The sequence below is a fragment of the Thalassophryne amazonica genome, chromosome 13, assembly GCF_902500255.1.
Source record: "Thalassophryne amazonica chromosome 13, fThaAma1.1, whole genome shotgun sequence".
NCBI classification, from domain to species: Eukaryota; Metazoa; Chordata; class Actinopteri; order Batrachoidiformes; family Batrachoididae; genus Thalassophryne; species Thalassophryne amazonica.
This window is the reverse complement of record NC_047115.1, coordinates 42267970-42283746: the sequence shown is the minus strand read 5'-3', so window position 1 is coordinate 42283746 and position 15777 is coordinate 42267970. Positions and strand designations below refer to the sequence as shown.

Genomic DNA, 15777 nt, shown 5'->3' with positions numbered 1-15777 from the left:
CAATCCACCTAACCCGCATGTCTTTGGAAGTGGGAGGAAACTGGAGCACCCAGAGGAAACCCATGCAAACACGGGGAGAACATGCAAACTCCACACAGAAAGACCACGGGAATTGAATCCACGACCTTCTCGCTGTGAGGCAACAGTGCTAACCACTAAGCCACTGTGCTGTCCTTCAAAGCAGAGCAGAGATGCTGTTTTCAGCTGCTGCCCTTCACAGCACTGTGGCCACAGAATGCGCTGACTCTCTGATCTCTGCTGTTTGCGATTTGATATGAAGGAAATGAGAAATATATTTCTTATTACTTTAATTACTGGTTTAAAATTGTAAAACTATGACTCTATAAGTTTGAAATACGATCAAATTGGTACATTTTCAGCAAAATTTCAGTTAATTTTTCAGAAATTCTGAACAGCCAATTTGAACCTGAGAGCTGGGTGGAAAGTTGTAGTACCAGGCGGGGCTGCCCGGCGTAGAGTGCCTTAATTGAGAGAGTGGCGTCACTCAGAACATGGCGCCATTTTAGTTCCAACTGCACTGAACTATTGAATGAACCTTTTATGTTTTCAACATTTTTTAAAATCATTTAACCACATACAGCAACACATCCAGGTACAGGTACTATCAAAATAAATACAAAAATAGTTAAGCTATCAAATTTACATAAATTTACCATTTATGATGACTTATTAATTAATTTAAAGCCTGATTTATGCAGCTGCACAGTTGTAATTGTGTGTCATGCAATGACATGCATCACAGTTTTAAAGTTCTCTGTCTCTGGATTATGCTTTATTCTGGGCTAATTTGACCCTCAACAAGCTTTTCTTCCTACAATCATCACCTCCAATTCAAAGGCAAGCTGTCCAACTACCTCTTTTGAATCTGAACACGGTGTGAAATCGCTTAATCACTGAAATGACTCCGGTCCCACTTTCCTCAAACTGGCGAGTGTCAGCGCTGAACTTTAATTTGTACCTCTGTTACTTTGCACATCCAGACTGCTGGGGTTTTTAATGGAAATACATTGTGATCGGACGGGACATTTTATCCAATGTGAGCAAAAAATCCGTTATACAAATCCATTATACAGTGTTTATTACATGGAAAACAATACAAAAACATTGGGACTTTTTTGTCTGGTGACTGCGAATATCTGGTTTATACAGACAGTTTAGGTGAGTTTTACTGTACATGGGACTGAATAATAAATTTACCTCTCAAAACTTTGACAATGATGTCTGTTTCCATCCCACACGGGATGGGGGAATCTGTACAGCTTGAAGCCCTTGTTGTATCTATTTGTGCCTCCAAATGCACAGCAACCCAGCATTTTCAGTGAATAAATAAATAAAATAGCTGGAATTACATGCAGACAGATTAACAGCGAACGCTATATTGCAACCAAGATGGCACTATGAGTCATGTGACCACTTTTTTTTGGGCCTCATCATGTTGCCACTCTCTCAATTAAGGCACACCAGCCCGGTGCCACCCACCATGGCTAGAACCTTGCCCTTTGGTGGGAATGCCAGGTGTAATGTTTAGAGGAAACCAGGCACCGTCCCCATGTTTTTCAGCGGCAGAACTCGGAGACTAGTCAGGATTGAGGGAAAGATGAATGCAGCAATGTAAAGAGACATCCTGGATGAAAACCTGCTCCAGAGCGCTCTTGACCTCAGACTGGGGCGACGGTTCATCTTTCAACAGGACAATGACCCTAAGCACACAGCCAAGACATCAAAGGAGGGGTTTCAGGACAACTCTGTGAATGTCCTTGAGTGGCCCAGCCAGAGCCCAGACCTGAATCTGATTGAACATCTCTGGAGAGATCTGAAAATGGCTGTGCACCAGTGCTCCCCATCCAACCTGATGGAGCTTGAGAGGTACTGCAAAGAGGAATGGGCAAAACTGCCCAAACATAGGTACACCAAGCTTGTGGCATCATATTCAAGAAGAAATGAGGCTGTAATTGCTGCCAAAGGTGCATCAACAAAGTATGGAGCAGAGGGTGTGAATATTTATGTACATGCAATTTCTTTGTTTTTTATTTTTAATAAATTTGCAAACATAAAAAAGATAAAGAAAAAACTAATTTCATTATGGTGTGTTGTAAGTAAAATTTTGAGGGAAAAAATAATTTACTCCATTTTGGAATAAGGCTGCTTTGCAGGTGCACTGTAATTAAAACCAAAATCACATACCTGTGGTAAACTCTGATCCACTCTTGAGGCACCCAGAGTCTCTGGTTTTGGAAGAAAACAGACGAGATTGAGCTTTCTTGACTTGCGCTTTCTGCTTCACACATCCAAAACCTTCGGAGTAGCTGCAAAAATCACAGTTTGAAAATATGCAAACTTGAAATGGATCACCGTTTCATCATGTTTCTTATGCACCACCACATTTCCTTTCCACGTTTCTGTTTTTTTTTTTTTTTTTTACCTGTTAGACCGTATTAGTAACAGACAGTGTAGTAGGCATGTAACGAAGTTCACATTTGCATTGTACGTTGCCATGACAACATCCCAGCGTGCGGTCATGGCCTGCAATGTCCTGATGACCACTTCCTGTTCGTCATGGGTTTGCCGAGGTTGAGAGAGAAAATACAGCAGGGTTTTATTGATGCATGAGTAGAGTGCTGACACGGTCTTCTCCTTCTGTGATTGGCCTTTCTCCAGAGCCTAAAAAAAGAGGAGCAGATTTTCAGGTATCTGATTAGATGAAATGGTGAAGTTCGGGATAGCATTCATGTCATAACAAACCAAATATATCATCAGAAACTGAGAACTGTGAGGACAGTCAGAGCGCTGATCAGCCAAAGCCATAAAATGCCCCTTCTCAGAATATAAACAAATGCTTAAGGGCCTTAATGTAATAGGATCTATTCCCAGCCACAGCTTTTCAACAAGTTTAAGAAAAGTTTGCTTTCTTCAACTATTATAATTATTAGTAGTAGTAGCATTTACAATAATTATTTTCCATAATGATAATAATTACACTTAGTTTTTTTCCAATCACATCACATTTTTGAGATAATGAAAACATATGTATCTTGCATCAAGCATTGAAGCACAAGCTGCAGTCTTGCACAGCTCATCAGCGCCATAAACGATATTACGGCTCTTGTTCACATTTCACGAACCTGGATTAAAAACTATGATTTTGAAGCCGCATTTGTGCATGATTAGTGGCGTCAAACTTGTGAGTGAATGAGCAATGTTTGCATAATCCATCAATAAGGAACATGCAGATTGCAAAAATTCAATTCTCAAAGTCCATGCCAGTGTAATAATACATTTTTTACAACTATTACTACCACTTCTACTACTATTACTACTGCTGCAGCTGTTACTACTACTATAAAAAAAAAATTTCCTCTACAAATATATCCAAATAAACTAATTTTATCTACCCCAGACAATGTTTGACAGCATATAGTACACAGATAAAAACTAATGATCAAATTTATAGATTACAGTGCAGGATGCTGTATATATGAAGTGTGAACACCTGCTCATTTGTCTCACCACTGCAATCTGATCTGAGAAGAAGTCGAGCAAACTCTCAGGGCCCGGCGAAAACGTTCCACTGTAAAGTTTCTGCACGAGTGTCTTACTGAAGAGCACCATGTTCTCTATCAATACGCCCATCTGCAACTCAGGCTTCTGACTCCTAGACTCTGAGACAGACACAAACCTTCCAAGTGAGTGACTTTTGTCCTGGAGACAGTCTGGACAGAGTGACCTGCGGTCCATGCCTACCTTGTGAGCTAAGATGAGTGTTATTTTCTTCCTCATCGCTGAGCATGTAGAAGATGTCCATGGTGAACTCCAGCACCTCAGTCTGGAAGCTCTGCCTCTGCTCCAGTGATGTACCATCTGGGCAGAACTGATATATTTGTGTCTCAGTTAGACAAAACAGACTTCTTTCTGTTGTAGCTCATAATAGCTCAAGAGCAACAAGATGTGTGTTTGCATGCAAGTAAATGCTTCCATAACAGATTTGCAGCTCCTGGCTGAGAGGTGATTTTATGAACCTGCACACTGGCGCTTAGTAACTGAGCAAAGAGTGGCACCTTCTGGAGAAAGGAGCATTTTGCAGATTACGCTGAAGAGCTGCTTTCAATCAGTCTGAATCTTTGGTAACAATTAGCTCCATCAAAGATATTATGTTTTCATTGCACTTTGTCATTAGTGTGTTTTAGAATGTCTTCAAGAGGTTTTAATGAAATTTGGTGGGTAAATGTGGGTCTTGAGCAGAGGAACCGGTAATTATGTATGTTTTGAGGCTGGTCCTGATAAAGGATAAAGAAATAAATCCAAATTCCACAGAAATTAGACATTTTTTTTCTGCGTGTGTGTGTGTGTGTTAGCAAGACATCTGAATATCAGCATATTTCTGTAGGTTTTGATTTGGATGCAGATTTCGGTACAGTGGAAGTGTGAACTTTCAGCAATGGTGTGCATATCGTATTTTCCAGAGTCTAAGTTGTGGTGGGGAGTTTTTTGTTTGTTTGTTTGTTTTTAATTAGTTTGGGTCCTGCGAAAGACTGGTGTCCTGTCCAGGGTGTACCCTGCCTCATGCACAAAGACTGCTGGGATAGGCTTCAGCCCCCCCACCCCCAGCCCTTAATTGACATAAGCATTTGAAGATGAGTGAGTGAGCAATCAGTTTGGGAAGTCCTGCAATGTATACCCCAGTGTGACTTACTGTCTGAAAAATCACGTGTATCATAACACGTGATAATTTTATACAGGCTTTACTCAGGAATCAAAGTATGAAATAAACTCCAATAATAAAATAATAAATGCCAATAATAAACATTACACTACAACAATGCACAAAAATCCCAAATTGAAGAGCTGACAATACAAAAAAAAAGTGCAATTTATACTCTGCTGTGACTTGTAATCTGGTGTGACTTTAAACTCTGGAAAATAAGGGTATGTGCTGCCTGACATGTGACAATTTGGAAATTCATGTGTGAGATTTGGTCAGTTGTGTCTGTGCATGTGAATTCACCTCAAACAACACTAGCAGAGGATGCGTGCTGGTGCTGACCGAAACATTAAGAAGACTGTCCATGATCAGAATACGGATGAAGTCACACACTGGCTTCCTGGATGGTTGACTCTTAAACGAAAAGTCACCTTCACTTGTTCCGCCGGGCGCAGTCATACCCTGAAAGAGGTGTGCAACATTAAAGAGCAAAGGACACCTTAAAGGATTATTATAAGTCATCCAGCAGCATCACACAAACCTCAGATTTATCCACAGGATACATGACACCAGCAAGCTTGCAGAGGAATTCTGATGCTGACCACAGTGGGTCTCTGGGGCGGAGATTATGAAGTAGACAAAAAAATTGCATCACACTTGCTGGAAGGTGCAACTCCCCTGGTCCATCTGTGTCTGATACATTTGCTGTTGAAGGTAAAGGCTGTATGAAGAAAAAAAAAAAAAGACAAAACAGAAAAGAAATTGGTTCTTCTGCACTGGAAATGGTTTCAAAAACTATAAAGTCGAAGAGTACTGCGTTCTTACTTCAGTGATGACGACTTTGACTAATTCCAGCAGTATTGTTGCTGGATCAAGACAAAGCGTAACAGCAGGAGCAGATGTTTGGCTGTCAATCAAACATTGCAGCGTGTCATCCAGCTGCACCTGCGCATATCAGAGTGTGGGGACAGTGATGGCGCCAATTTTCTAAAGTACCACCTACTGCACAACTGAAAAGAATGAGTCACCTTTCCGCCTGCACTGTGGCTGATCGTCTCTCCCAGCAGCAGAGCAGCCAGCGCGCCGTACACCTCAGGCAGGTGGGCATGTCGGACCAGCAAGCCCTGCAAGACTTCAAAGCCTGGACAAGTGGCGCTGAGGCACTCATAAGTATCATTAGGATGGGCCAGAAGATTGTCTGGTAAGAGGGCAGCAAATTAAAATCAAAACTGGTTCAGGATTTCGAACCGACTAAGTAATAATTCCACTACATTAACATTACATTAATACTCATAATAAAACTTTAAAAATTGTTTCCCTGTTGTTAGTGACACAAAAAAAAAAATGTTTGACAAAGGTTTTGAGAAAAATAAGCAAGTCTAAAAAGTATTCTTATTTAAAACATTCTCACCTATTTTTTTGAGCATCTATTGATTTGGTGATGGTGGTAATGTGTGTGTGTGTGCATATGCTTGATGTCTGTGCCCTGTCGCAGAGTGTGTGTGTGTGTGTGTGTGTGTGTGTGTGTGTGTGGTGGTGTGTGTTAATGGAATATAGCAAATTCTGTGCCGTTTAAATAATATGTGTAGCCTTTTCAGATGTGTTCTTGCCAGCTTAGTGTGACACTCCACTACAGCACCCCCGACCCAAATCCTCTTCCCGCAGCAATGCAAGAGCCGCATTTGCGGATACTAGGGGGTGCTGCGGTAGGTCGTTTGTATGCCTGCACCACCAGCCTAGCAACAAACCTGGCCAGGTGCAACAAACCGCAATGCCTTTTGGAATCTATGTATAGGCAGTCGAAGTAACGGCATAGCCAAGAAACGGGTGATTAAAAGCACCAGAGAGTATTTAAAAGATAGGAATGTTTTAACCACAGGTTACAGAAAGCAGGAGCTGTTAGATTTGGCGGAGAGAGCGGATGAGATTGGCCTGCCAGTGAGAAAAGACGACAATCACAAATGGGAATACTAACAATGTAAAACTGTTGTCTACGAGATGTTCATATGTAAGTTGGCTCTTTTTTTGTCGGCCCTACAACACATCTTCACCCATTGATATCTTAATATAGCTTGACAGGTTTTGTGTGGAAATGAGTGAAATGTTACACCTTGAAGCCATCCGTTCTTTGTTATGCCTGTTTTCTTGTCAATCGTTTTTTTGTTTCCTTGTGTCCGATTTCAAAATCAAATCAATTTTATTTATACAGCGCCAAATCACAACAAACAGTTGCCCCAAGGCGCTTTATATTGTAAGGCAAAAGCCATACAATAATTACAGAAAAACCCCAACGGTCAAAACGACCCCCTGTGAGCAAGCACTTGGCGACAGTGGGAAGGAAAGGAAGGATTTGCAGTCAGATGCCCAGCAGTTACACCCAGGCATGTCTGCAATCTAATTTTTTTTGAAAGAGTTATCAAATTTAAGCATAATCTGTAATTTCAGTGTCAGAAATGCCCCATAGCAATGACATGGACTTCCGAGCTCTGGATAGCCAAATCTGCCCAGGTCTGGGTGTGCGCACAAGCAACTTACCGCAACACTTCATGGATTTTCGAATGTGGCTAGTGAAGTTAAATGGTAAAAGCGAATGCCAGCAAATGCACAAGTCGCTACTTATTTACATACCAATGACACTAAAGGGTTCCTCCATGCCCTGGATGAGGGTTCCAAGAAAAACTCCCTCTTTGAAGCTACTCTGCTGGCTGGGCTTAGACAGGAAAAGTGTAAGCAGGACGAGGCCGAGTTTGACTGTAGATGGGTGAAGCTGCGGCTGAAGGAAAAGCAGGAAACAGTCGTTCCCCAAGGCGTTGAACACAGCCTCCTGCTTGCTAATGGGAACCAAAACATTACTGTAAACTTTCTGCCACAGAAAATGTGTTTTCATTCCTGGTTTGGTACAAGTAATCATTATCAGATGGTGGTGCTCACTTGTTTGCTTGAAGGCTGTCTGAGGTTAGAATTTCACAAAGGGAAATCAAGAGCTGGTTGCGGATCCAGATGAGGCTGGCAGTGCTGTCGCTTTGAGCTACAGCAGCAAAAAAGATGAGTCTCGGTCAAAACAGGTTGCATCACGCTTGAGAGGAGATGTAACAGACTACCTGTGTACCTGTTGAGTCCTGAGAAAGTTCACCGTCAGATAACCCTTGACATTCAGTCACGTTATTCAGAGGTGGGAGCGTATAAACAAGGAAGAGCCCCAGTCTGACAAAACACCAAGATGCATTTCAAATAAAAAAAACCCAAAAAAAAAAACCACACCTAAATAACCGAAGACAGGATGATGATGGGAAGTGTACCTGTTTATGTCAACGGTGCTCAAACGTCCTTTCAGGAGGTGTGCAATGACACAACAAGTGATCCCAGCCTTCGCAAAGGTCACGTTGGGATCTGAAAGTTGGAATAGCAGCTTAGGCCCCAGGCCTGCGTCATACATGACCTCAAAATTCCTGCTGTCAGTGCTGAGAACACAGAAAGAACAAACATCCATCACGGTCTGTCGGCACAAACAGGTTATGTCCCTCGTTTCGTCTCACATTTTATAACCTCTCTGAAGGATTCTGTGGAACTTGACCTTTCTGTTTTACATACTATAACAGGCTGTTACACAACCAGACAGAAAAAGTCAGTAAAGTCCATCATCAATTTTTTTTTTTTTCTTATTTTTTTCAGCACTTGTGATGTTGCATAATTCTTTGGCCTTGTCAGACAAAAGGTTAAAAGCTAATGTGGACTAAAACTAAATTTTCCAAAGTGCTAAATCTGCTCCCAACACACGGTTTAGCGCACATAGCTGTGAGGATTACCTGGAGGAGTTCAAAATTTCTGCAAAGTGGTTTAGAACTGCAACATCCAGATTATCTGATGTGTTTTCCCACACCTGAAAAGAAGGATTAATGTGAGAAAGCAACAAAAACTTTAAACATCAATAAATACCTCATTTGAGTCAGATGCTCAGAAATACTTGAATTTAAAAATGCAGTATTTTAAAACTAGAATAGCACTCAAGGAGCACAGAGCTCCACCAAGGCCAAATGTCTACTCTTCTATACATCTCTCATCCTATTTGTTACCGTACAGTGATGGTACAAGATCACACACATGGAAAAAAAACTATTTTATTCCACTGGATCTGAACATTTAACTGGATTAGCACAATCACAGATACTCTCATTATAAAGATGCCAGAAAAATTTCATAAAGATTCATGAAATGTTTCCTGAGAGGTCAATGAAAATGAATAAATAAACAAAACCCTATTTTACAAGAGAAAATTTTGGATCTGCTCCCATAGATAATGGGTTTTTCCTTGGACTATGTTCTACCCCACCCCCCGCCATGTCACTGACAGACCGGCGGAAATGAAAACAATCCCCTTGGTTATGGTGATAAAATGGATCGAAGAAATGGGGAAAAACAAATAACATTCTGTATTTCAAGCACTTTTAAACATTAACAAAGCATTTATTCAATGTTGACATTTTTTTTTTCCAAATATAACTGGAAAATATATTTGAAAATGCTGCCATCTTAACAATCTCTACTATTTACTACAATCTCTGCTCAAGTGCCTATAAGTCCCAATGCTGCAAAAAACTGTGTTGGCTCCGCTTACTCTTACATGAGCTGATAAATTGTGGCATATATGATTTGCATCCATCATTCTTTGCAATATTGCCACCTGTGACAATGGACTCTTTAGTAATATGATCTTCCAGATATATGCCAAAGATGAAATTTCAAGGATTTCTGCAGCAGACAACATGCTCAAAGAAGGTCCCATCAACTGTGATATTAAATCACTGATGTCAACAGCAGTTTTTAGAATACCCAAAGTAAAATACCAACAAGATTCATATTCAATTTCTTCAAACAAAAAATACTTGAAAGTCCATAAAATATTGAAAATACATATTTGATTGGCGCAGGTCTTGTAAATACAAATAAACTCCATTATTATCACTTACTGAGGCGTTGCTGGGCCGGTAGCACAGATTTACATTTACGCTACTTGTCTATACCTGCTCGCAGTAATGGGCGGGTATCCCAATACCCACCCGCTGTGCATAAAGTGATGACGTCATAGCATGTGCAACCCAAGAACTGTCCGCAGACGATAACATGAAAAGGTGAGACATGTGTGTTGGTCCCAATATGGATATTCTGGATGATTTTCTCATGGATAGTCCAACAATGAACAGCAGCCAAAGCAAATTTGGAGAGCAGCGTGGTACCAGCCAACACGACAAAAGTTAAAGTGAGCCAACTTTTTATGTATGCGTTTGCTGGGTGTCATGCATTTTGAAATGACATTAAATATTGTTAATGTGCTGTGTATCTCAGTAAATGATAATAATGCAAATAACATGCAGTTGTCGTGCGGTATGCATTTTCTGAGTCCCTCCGTCCATGCCTCCGTCTAACTCTGTCATTTTGGGCGACTAAGCATGGACGGAGGGCCTCTGAAAATGCATACCGCCCTCCAAAAGTTATTGTATTAGCCTCCAAAATAATGTTTGTATTCTTACCTCCAGGTCACACAGCAGAGCCTGGAAAGCCAATGTGTTTTGTAGGCACACCAACCCAGAACTCAGCTCCATTGAGCTCGAGAGGTACTGAACCAAATGAAAGGTTCTGTGACTGACCAGACTGCTCTTCATCTTCAGCAGGAAAGCCAGTAGCTTTAAGGGGAGTAAATAATCATTAACAGCAACAGTTCAAAGCAGAGCTTAGCGTTAAGGAAGACATCCAGTGATTACAGTCCAGCTGACCTGATAGCCATTGATGCGGCTCATTTCCTGCTCCATGATGGAGCTGGTCTCCAACACAGAAAACAGAACTTTAACAGCTGCATACAGAGAAGCATCATCTGGTGCCATTGCAATTACGCTGAGAACAACGGCAGGCCCACCGACATACAAGAAGCCATTAGCCACACTGCTGGGAGTAAACGTACGCACACCTACAGTATGAGGAAGAGGCATAAAAGTGCAAACCTGAGTGCAGGAATCAGCTAAAACTCAAGTAACTCCTTAAAGACTTCAATAATCACCATAACGTCCCACCAGGACTGCTCCTATAGTACGAGCAGTACCGCTCAGGTGCTGGCTGAGGTTTCGAACGAGGTACACAGGGGTGGAGTGATCTCGAGATGTTATCGTCATCTGTGATTAAACATAATGACATTAATGTCTAGAAAAACAGCAACACAGCGCTTCAATATGGGATCCACCTCACCTCTTTTGCAACCAGTCTGCAATCCACCTCATTGTAATCCTCTCTGATCTGTGCAACAGTTGTCAGTGTGGAAACAGCTGGATTAATCCCAAATGAGATTCTCTCCTCACAAACCAATTTATGTGGGAGATCCTCAAGAACTGATTCATGACCTGGATACAAACATGGAGGCAAAACATCATGGGGAGGTTAGGTAGATAGTGCTCATAACACTCATCCTGCAGGACTTAATCTAATATTGTACTTATTGTATTGCGCAAAATCAGTTGTACCTACCTTTTACATCAGGAACCAAAATCAACCCTGTGCCTGGAGCTCAACTGTACTGCAAGTTTACCCCAACTCTCCCTGCTCTACAAGTCATGTCTGCTAGAAAACAGGTGATCTCCTAGAGCAGGGTGACTGACCCCTATTTTACAGTTAGATATAATTGGGTTTTCATGTTAAATGTCCCCAAAATCACAAAACTCAAAATCTGCATATGTAGACATTTTTCTTCTAAAAGTCAAATTAGGCCTGAAACATTTTAGACTTCTGTGAAGTGTTACAGACAAACAGCAGTCAGACCAAGTCAACTCTGGGAGTATGCATAACAACCATTCAGGCAGAGAACAGGTCCATCACCACCTTTTGAAAGAAAACATCGCGGTGCCACAGTCAGGTGAAACTTTGGTGTCCCCTTTTCCTTCTCTAGCCACTGAGGTCCTCAACACTGAGACCAAATGGCCAAAATGATGTAGCTGATGTTCCCTCACTATGCAAGTAACACTCTGCATCCGAGTCTCCTAAATTAACAACTTGTTTGACCCAAGCTCATTCCAGCGGTCTCCAGGGATCCTCTGATGAAACATAGTACTAAAGACATCTAGTCATCACCTTAGCTTACTTTTCCAAGTCTGCCAACCATACAGTAAGACAGGCAGCACCAGGACCTTAAAGGCTGGCACCTTGGTTCTCCTGCAAAGCCATTGTCCTCGCCAAACACTTCTGTCAAGGAACCTCATGACTCCATAAGGTCTTCCCAGATATCTTTCAATCTCAAAGGCTGAAGACTCAGAAATGTGAATGTCACTGTCGTGATAAGAGAATGACTCTACAAGTTCAATACCTTCTTTGCATACAGATACATGGCCCCTAGGTGGCAGTGTTCAGCAGGTGGCAAAAGGAGTACAATAATTTACATAAGCTAAACAAAATTGCTTCTTAGATTGTGATGCATCAAAGTTAATCAAATTCAATCCTTATTTTATGTCCTTTAAATATGTTAAGTTACAAGAAGATAGCATTTGTTGATTCTGAGTTATGTTAACTCAGGGATAATGCACCGATGTCATGTGCTGATGCATCCTCCAGGCAGACAAATGGTCCATCTCCACCTCTGCAAAGCAACCGTCTATGCCAGGGCTATTCAACTTGTTCCAGAAAGGGCAGAGAGAGTGTAGGATTTCTTTTCAACCACTAACTCCAGCAGGTGATTTCACTGATTAACATCACTTTGAGCAGATGGGATGAGTTCGTCAGTGAAATCGCCTGCTGGAGTCAGTGGTTGCAAAGAAAACCTCCACCCTCTTGGCCCTTTCTGAAATGTCTTTGGACACCACTGCCTGACAGCTAGGTGAAACATGGACGTCCCCTTGGCCTTCCCCAATCGTAGGGTTCTACAACACTGATGCACCTGCATGTAGGTGGCCACCTGGAATATCCTTTCAGTGAAACTACAGATTCCCTCATTTATGTATTAATTCATTTACTGCATGCTTTTCCAAAGCCTAGCCATATTTGTTGATTGAGAGATGAGGGTTTGTTGACTGCTTTGTCAGACATTCTCAGTGAGCTGATCTGCATTCTGTGTGACACATGACCATGATGCCTCTTCCGAAAGGGCGCCGTAGAAAACAGTAGACCCTTTCAAGCAACAGCAGGGGAAACAGAATTTTTTGTAGTTGCAGGAAAGTGATCCTTTTATTGTTGTAAATATGACAACAAACTTTAATGTCTGTTTTAAAGATTTCAAAGGTGTAAAATATGACCCTTTACATCACAGTCCTTCACAGATCTGTGTGCATCAATAACTCACTTGTGCTGCGCAGAGCCAAAAAGTTGCCCAGGTATGCAGTGCCTTGCATATATATGATTGCCACGTCTTCGGAACTTAAAACCTCTTCAAAAGGTACGATGGGCCAACTCTCCACACCAGAGCAGCGTGCTCTTTCCATAGAGATGGCGTCCCAATCAGCGCAAACACATCAATCACAGCTGTAGGGTCCATGGAGGCATATTGACCTGGGAACGGCTGAATATATCGCATCTGACAGGAAGTACAGAGAGTTAATAAGCTTAGCATGTGGAAAAAAACAGAGGAGATAGAGGACTGACTCATCACATGACCATGTGCCACCACCGTCATCATTCAATGAATGGGAACTTGAAGCGCATCAGAGCAACAATTGCAACATTCTGCACTGTTGAAACTAGCACAGTTTGTTTACCGGTTTGTTGTGGATTGTCTCATAGCTGTGCATGACAAGATCAGTTTAGCTGGAGAAAAACTGGTGAACATATATGTTTGGTAGTAGTAGGGTTCTTCATTCAGGAGGTGATGGTCTGGTGGTTAAGCATTGGGCTCGACACCAGAGGCTCCTCGGTTCAAACCCCAGCCTGACTGGAAAACCACTAAGGGCCCCTGGGCAAGGTGCTTAATCCCCCAAGTTGCTCCTGGTGTGTAGTGAGCACCTTATGTGGCATCACCCTGATGTGAGTGTGTCTGGGAGAATGTGAGGCATCATTGTAAAGCACTTTGAGCTTCTGATTCAGATGGACAAAGCGCTAAATAAATGCAGTATTTTTACCATTTAAGCAAAGAAAGAAACTCCACCAGCATGACCAGGAGCATTGCTAATCATGATATTAGCTTGTAATGCATGCATGTACGCTCAGCAGCATGCTGAAAAAGTCGCAGAGAGAATCAGTTTGTATTATTATTATTTTTTAATTTTTCTGGGATATTCAATATCCACCCAATTATTCCCTTTTAAGATGGCACATCCATCAATTTTCCATACCTGCTTATTCCATATAATATGATGCCAATTATTGTCTGAGCTAGTAGGATTAATACACAGAATAGATTTGACTGTTTAATGTTTGGTTTCAAAGTAAAGGTCAGACAAGGTCGAAGTCCACTGGATTGTATGTCATAACATATGTGACCCTGTATCGCGATAAATAATCATGACAGATGATACAAACAATGTTTTTTTTTTTTAAGTTCTAACTGGACCAATAATCTGCATCAGTTTTTACCACAATTGGAGCAACTTTACCTTTTGACTCCTGTATACATACACTGAAATTGGCCTTTGTCACAGTTTTTGCTGTTTTTGCCCAATAACTCCATAACAGTCAGTCATAGTTAGTCCAAACTATGCCTTTTTGCAATGTTTATGAGCAGACAAATAATGTGGTATACATTTCAATATGATTGGAGCATTTTTAAATTTTGACCCCTGTGTGATTCAGTATTGACCCCTCCCTGGCTACAGCTGCCACTCTGGGATGGTTATTGTACATTTCTGTGTCGGCCATGGTGTAGCAAGGCTGGATCGTAGTGTTGTTTAGTACCTTTAAGTAGTACCAAAAACCTGCTTGGCACATGTACTATTTATGGGATGGCTTGGAGTTAGGGGGACTAAAGCACTGTCAAGATGGTGACATCTAGAATGGCATTATTTGAGCTTCAAAACCGTTCTTCAGAAAATCTCTGGGTGATGTCAAAGAGGATGGGCACATTATATACACAGTCTAAGGCAGGGGTGGGCAGCGAGCGCAGCAGGTAGGTTGCTGATGAGCTTCTCCTCTGAGCATAAACACCTGATCATTAATGAAATCACCTGCTGAGGTGACAGGTAGTAAGGAAAACCTGCAGTGTTTCGGCCCTTCATGGCACGATTGCCCACTCTTGGTCTAAGGTGATGGCAGACCATGGTGGAACACTTATATGGAGTCAGCCCTCTTGTTCTTCCACCTTTGTCATTAACATTAGATAATTTCATACAAATCTGACCTTGTCCGACTACTACCAAGAATCAGTTTTATCACCAGTTCCTTAGTCCATCATCGACTCTCTCTTTGTCATACCTTTCCTGACCCCACTGCTTTGCCGTTGAAGTAAATGGAGACCAAGCAGGTCTTCTTCACATCTTTGGCCATGATCACAGCCAGATGGTGCCACTGACCTGGAAGCAGCATTGGGGAGCAATGGAACCTCAGTGAGGTGGGCAAAGAAGTGGGCGTGCCCACCTCTGGCTCCATCATATCTGGTAAACAAGTAATCATTGCAGTAAATGCTGACAATGCAAGCACTGTGCAGTGCTGGGTTAAAGACAAAGATAAAACTGTCATTTCTGATGAACTGATGCACTTTTGCTCTGCTTTGCCTTCAAAAATCAAACAAACAGTCTCATGCAACTAGAAAAGTAAGCAAATTCTTGTTATTTCTCAGTGGGGATCACTGTGTGCACAGGTATTGATGAAATTCTTATCATTCTTACCAAGGTATGTGAACACCTCCTCCTCTGTGGAGATGACCAGACAGCCGTCATAAGCCGAGAAGGAGATTGACAAACAGACGTACTGATGTTCGGTCCGGGACATGTGGCGAACCACAGACAGGAGTCGGATTGGGTGGGAATCACACGCTGAACTAAACCTGTTGATCTGGAACCAGCAGGAATAAGACAGACCAGCTGCAGGCGGGAAGCCTCTGCAGGCTAAGGAAATGAGAGTGAATTCAGTAAATTATTTCGCTTTGTACACAAATA

The 15777-nt window shown here is 41.8% G+C and overlaps 1 protein-coding gene across 1 annotated transcript in view; it reads right to left on the bottom strand.

Annotated features, from left to right (window-relative positions):
* Positions 1-15777, bottom strand: part of wdfy4 (WDFY family member 4) — a 120514-nt gene that overhangs the window by 54789 nt on the left and 49948 nt on the right. Inside the window, 21 exon segments of the mRNA XM_034184287.1 lie at positions 2206-2327; positions 2444-2682; positions 3529-3680; positions 3763-3889; positions 5024-5182; positions 5262-5441; positions 5546-5665; positions 5749-5918; positions 7349-7551; positions 7652-7748; positions 7830-7924; positions 8020-8181; positions 8527-8600; positions 10249-10401; positions 10492-10682; positions 10773-10884; positions 10958-11109; positions 13035-13127; positions 13130-13265; positions 15095-15273; positions 15508-15726. Of these exon segments, the coding sequence (XP_034040178.1) occupies positions 2206-2327; positions 2444-2682; positions 3529-3680; positions 3763-3889; positions 5024-5182; positions 5262-5441; positions 5546-5665; positions 5749-5918; positions 7349-7551; positions 7652-7748; positions 7830-7924; positions 8020-8181; positions 8527-8600; positions 10249-10401; positions 10492-10682; positions 10773-10884; positions 10958-11109; positions 13035-13127; positions 13130-13265; positions 15095-15273; positions 15508-15726 (3135 nt within the window).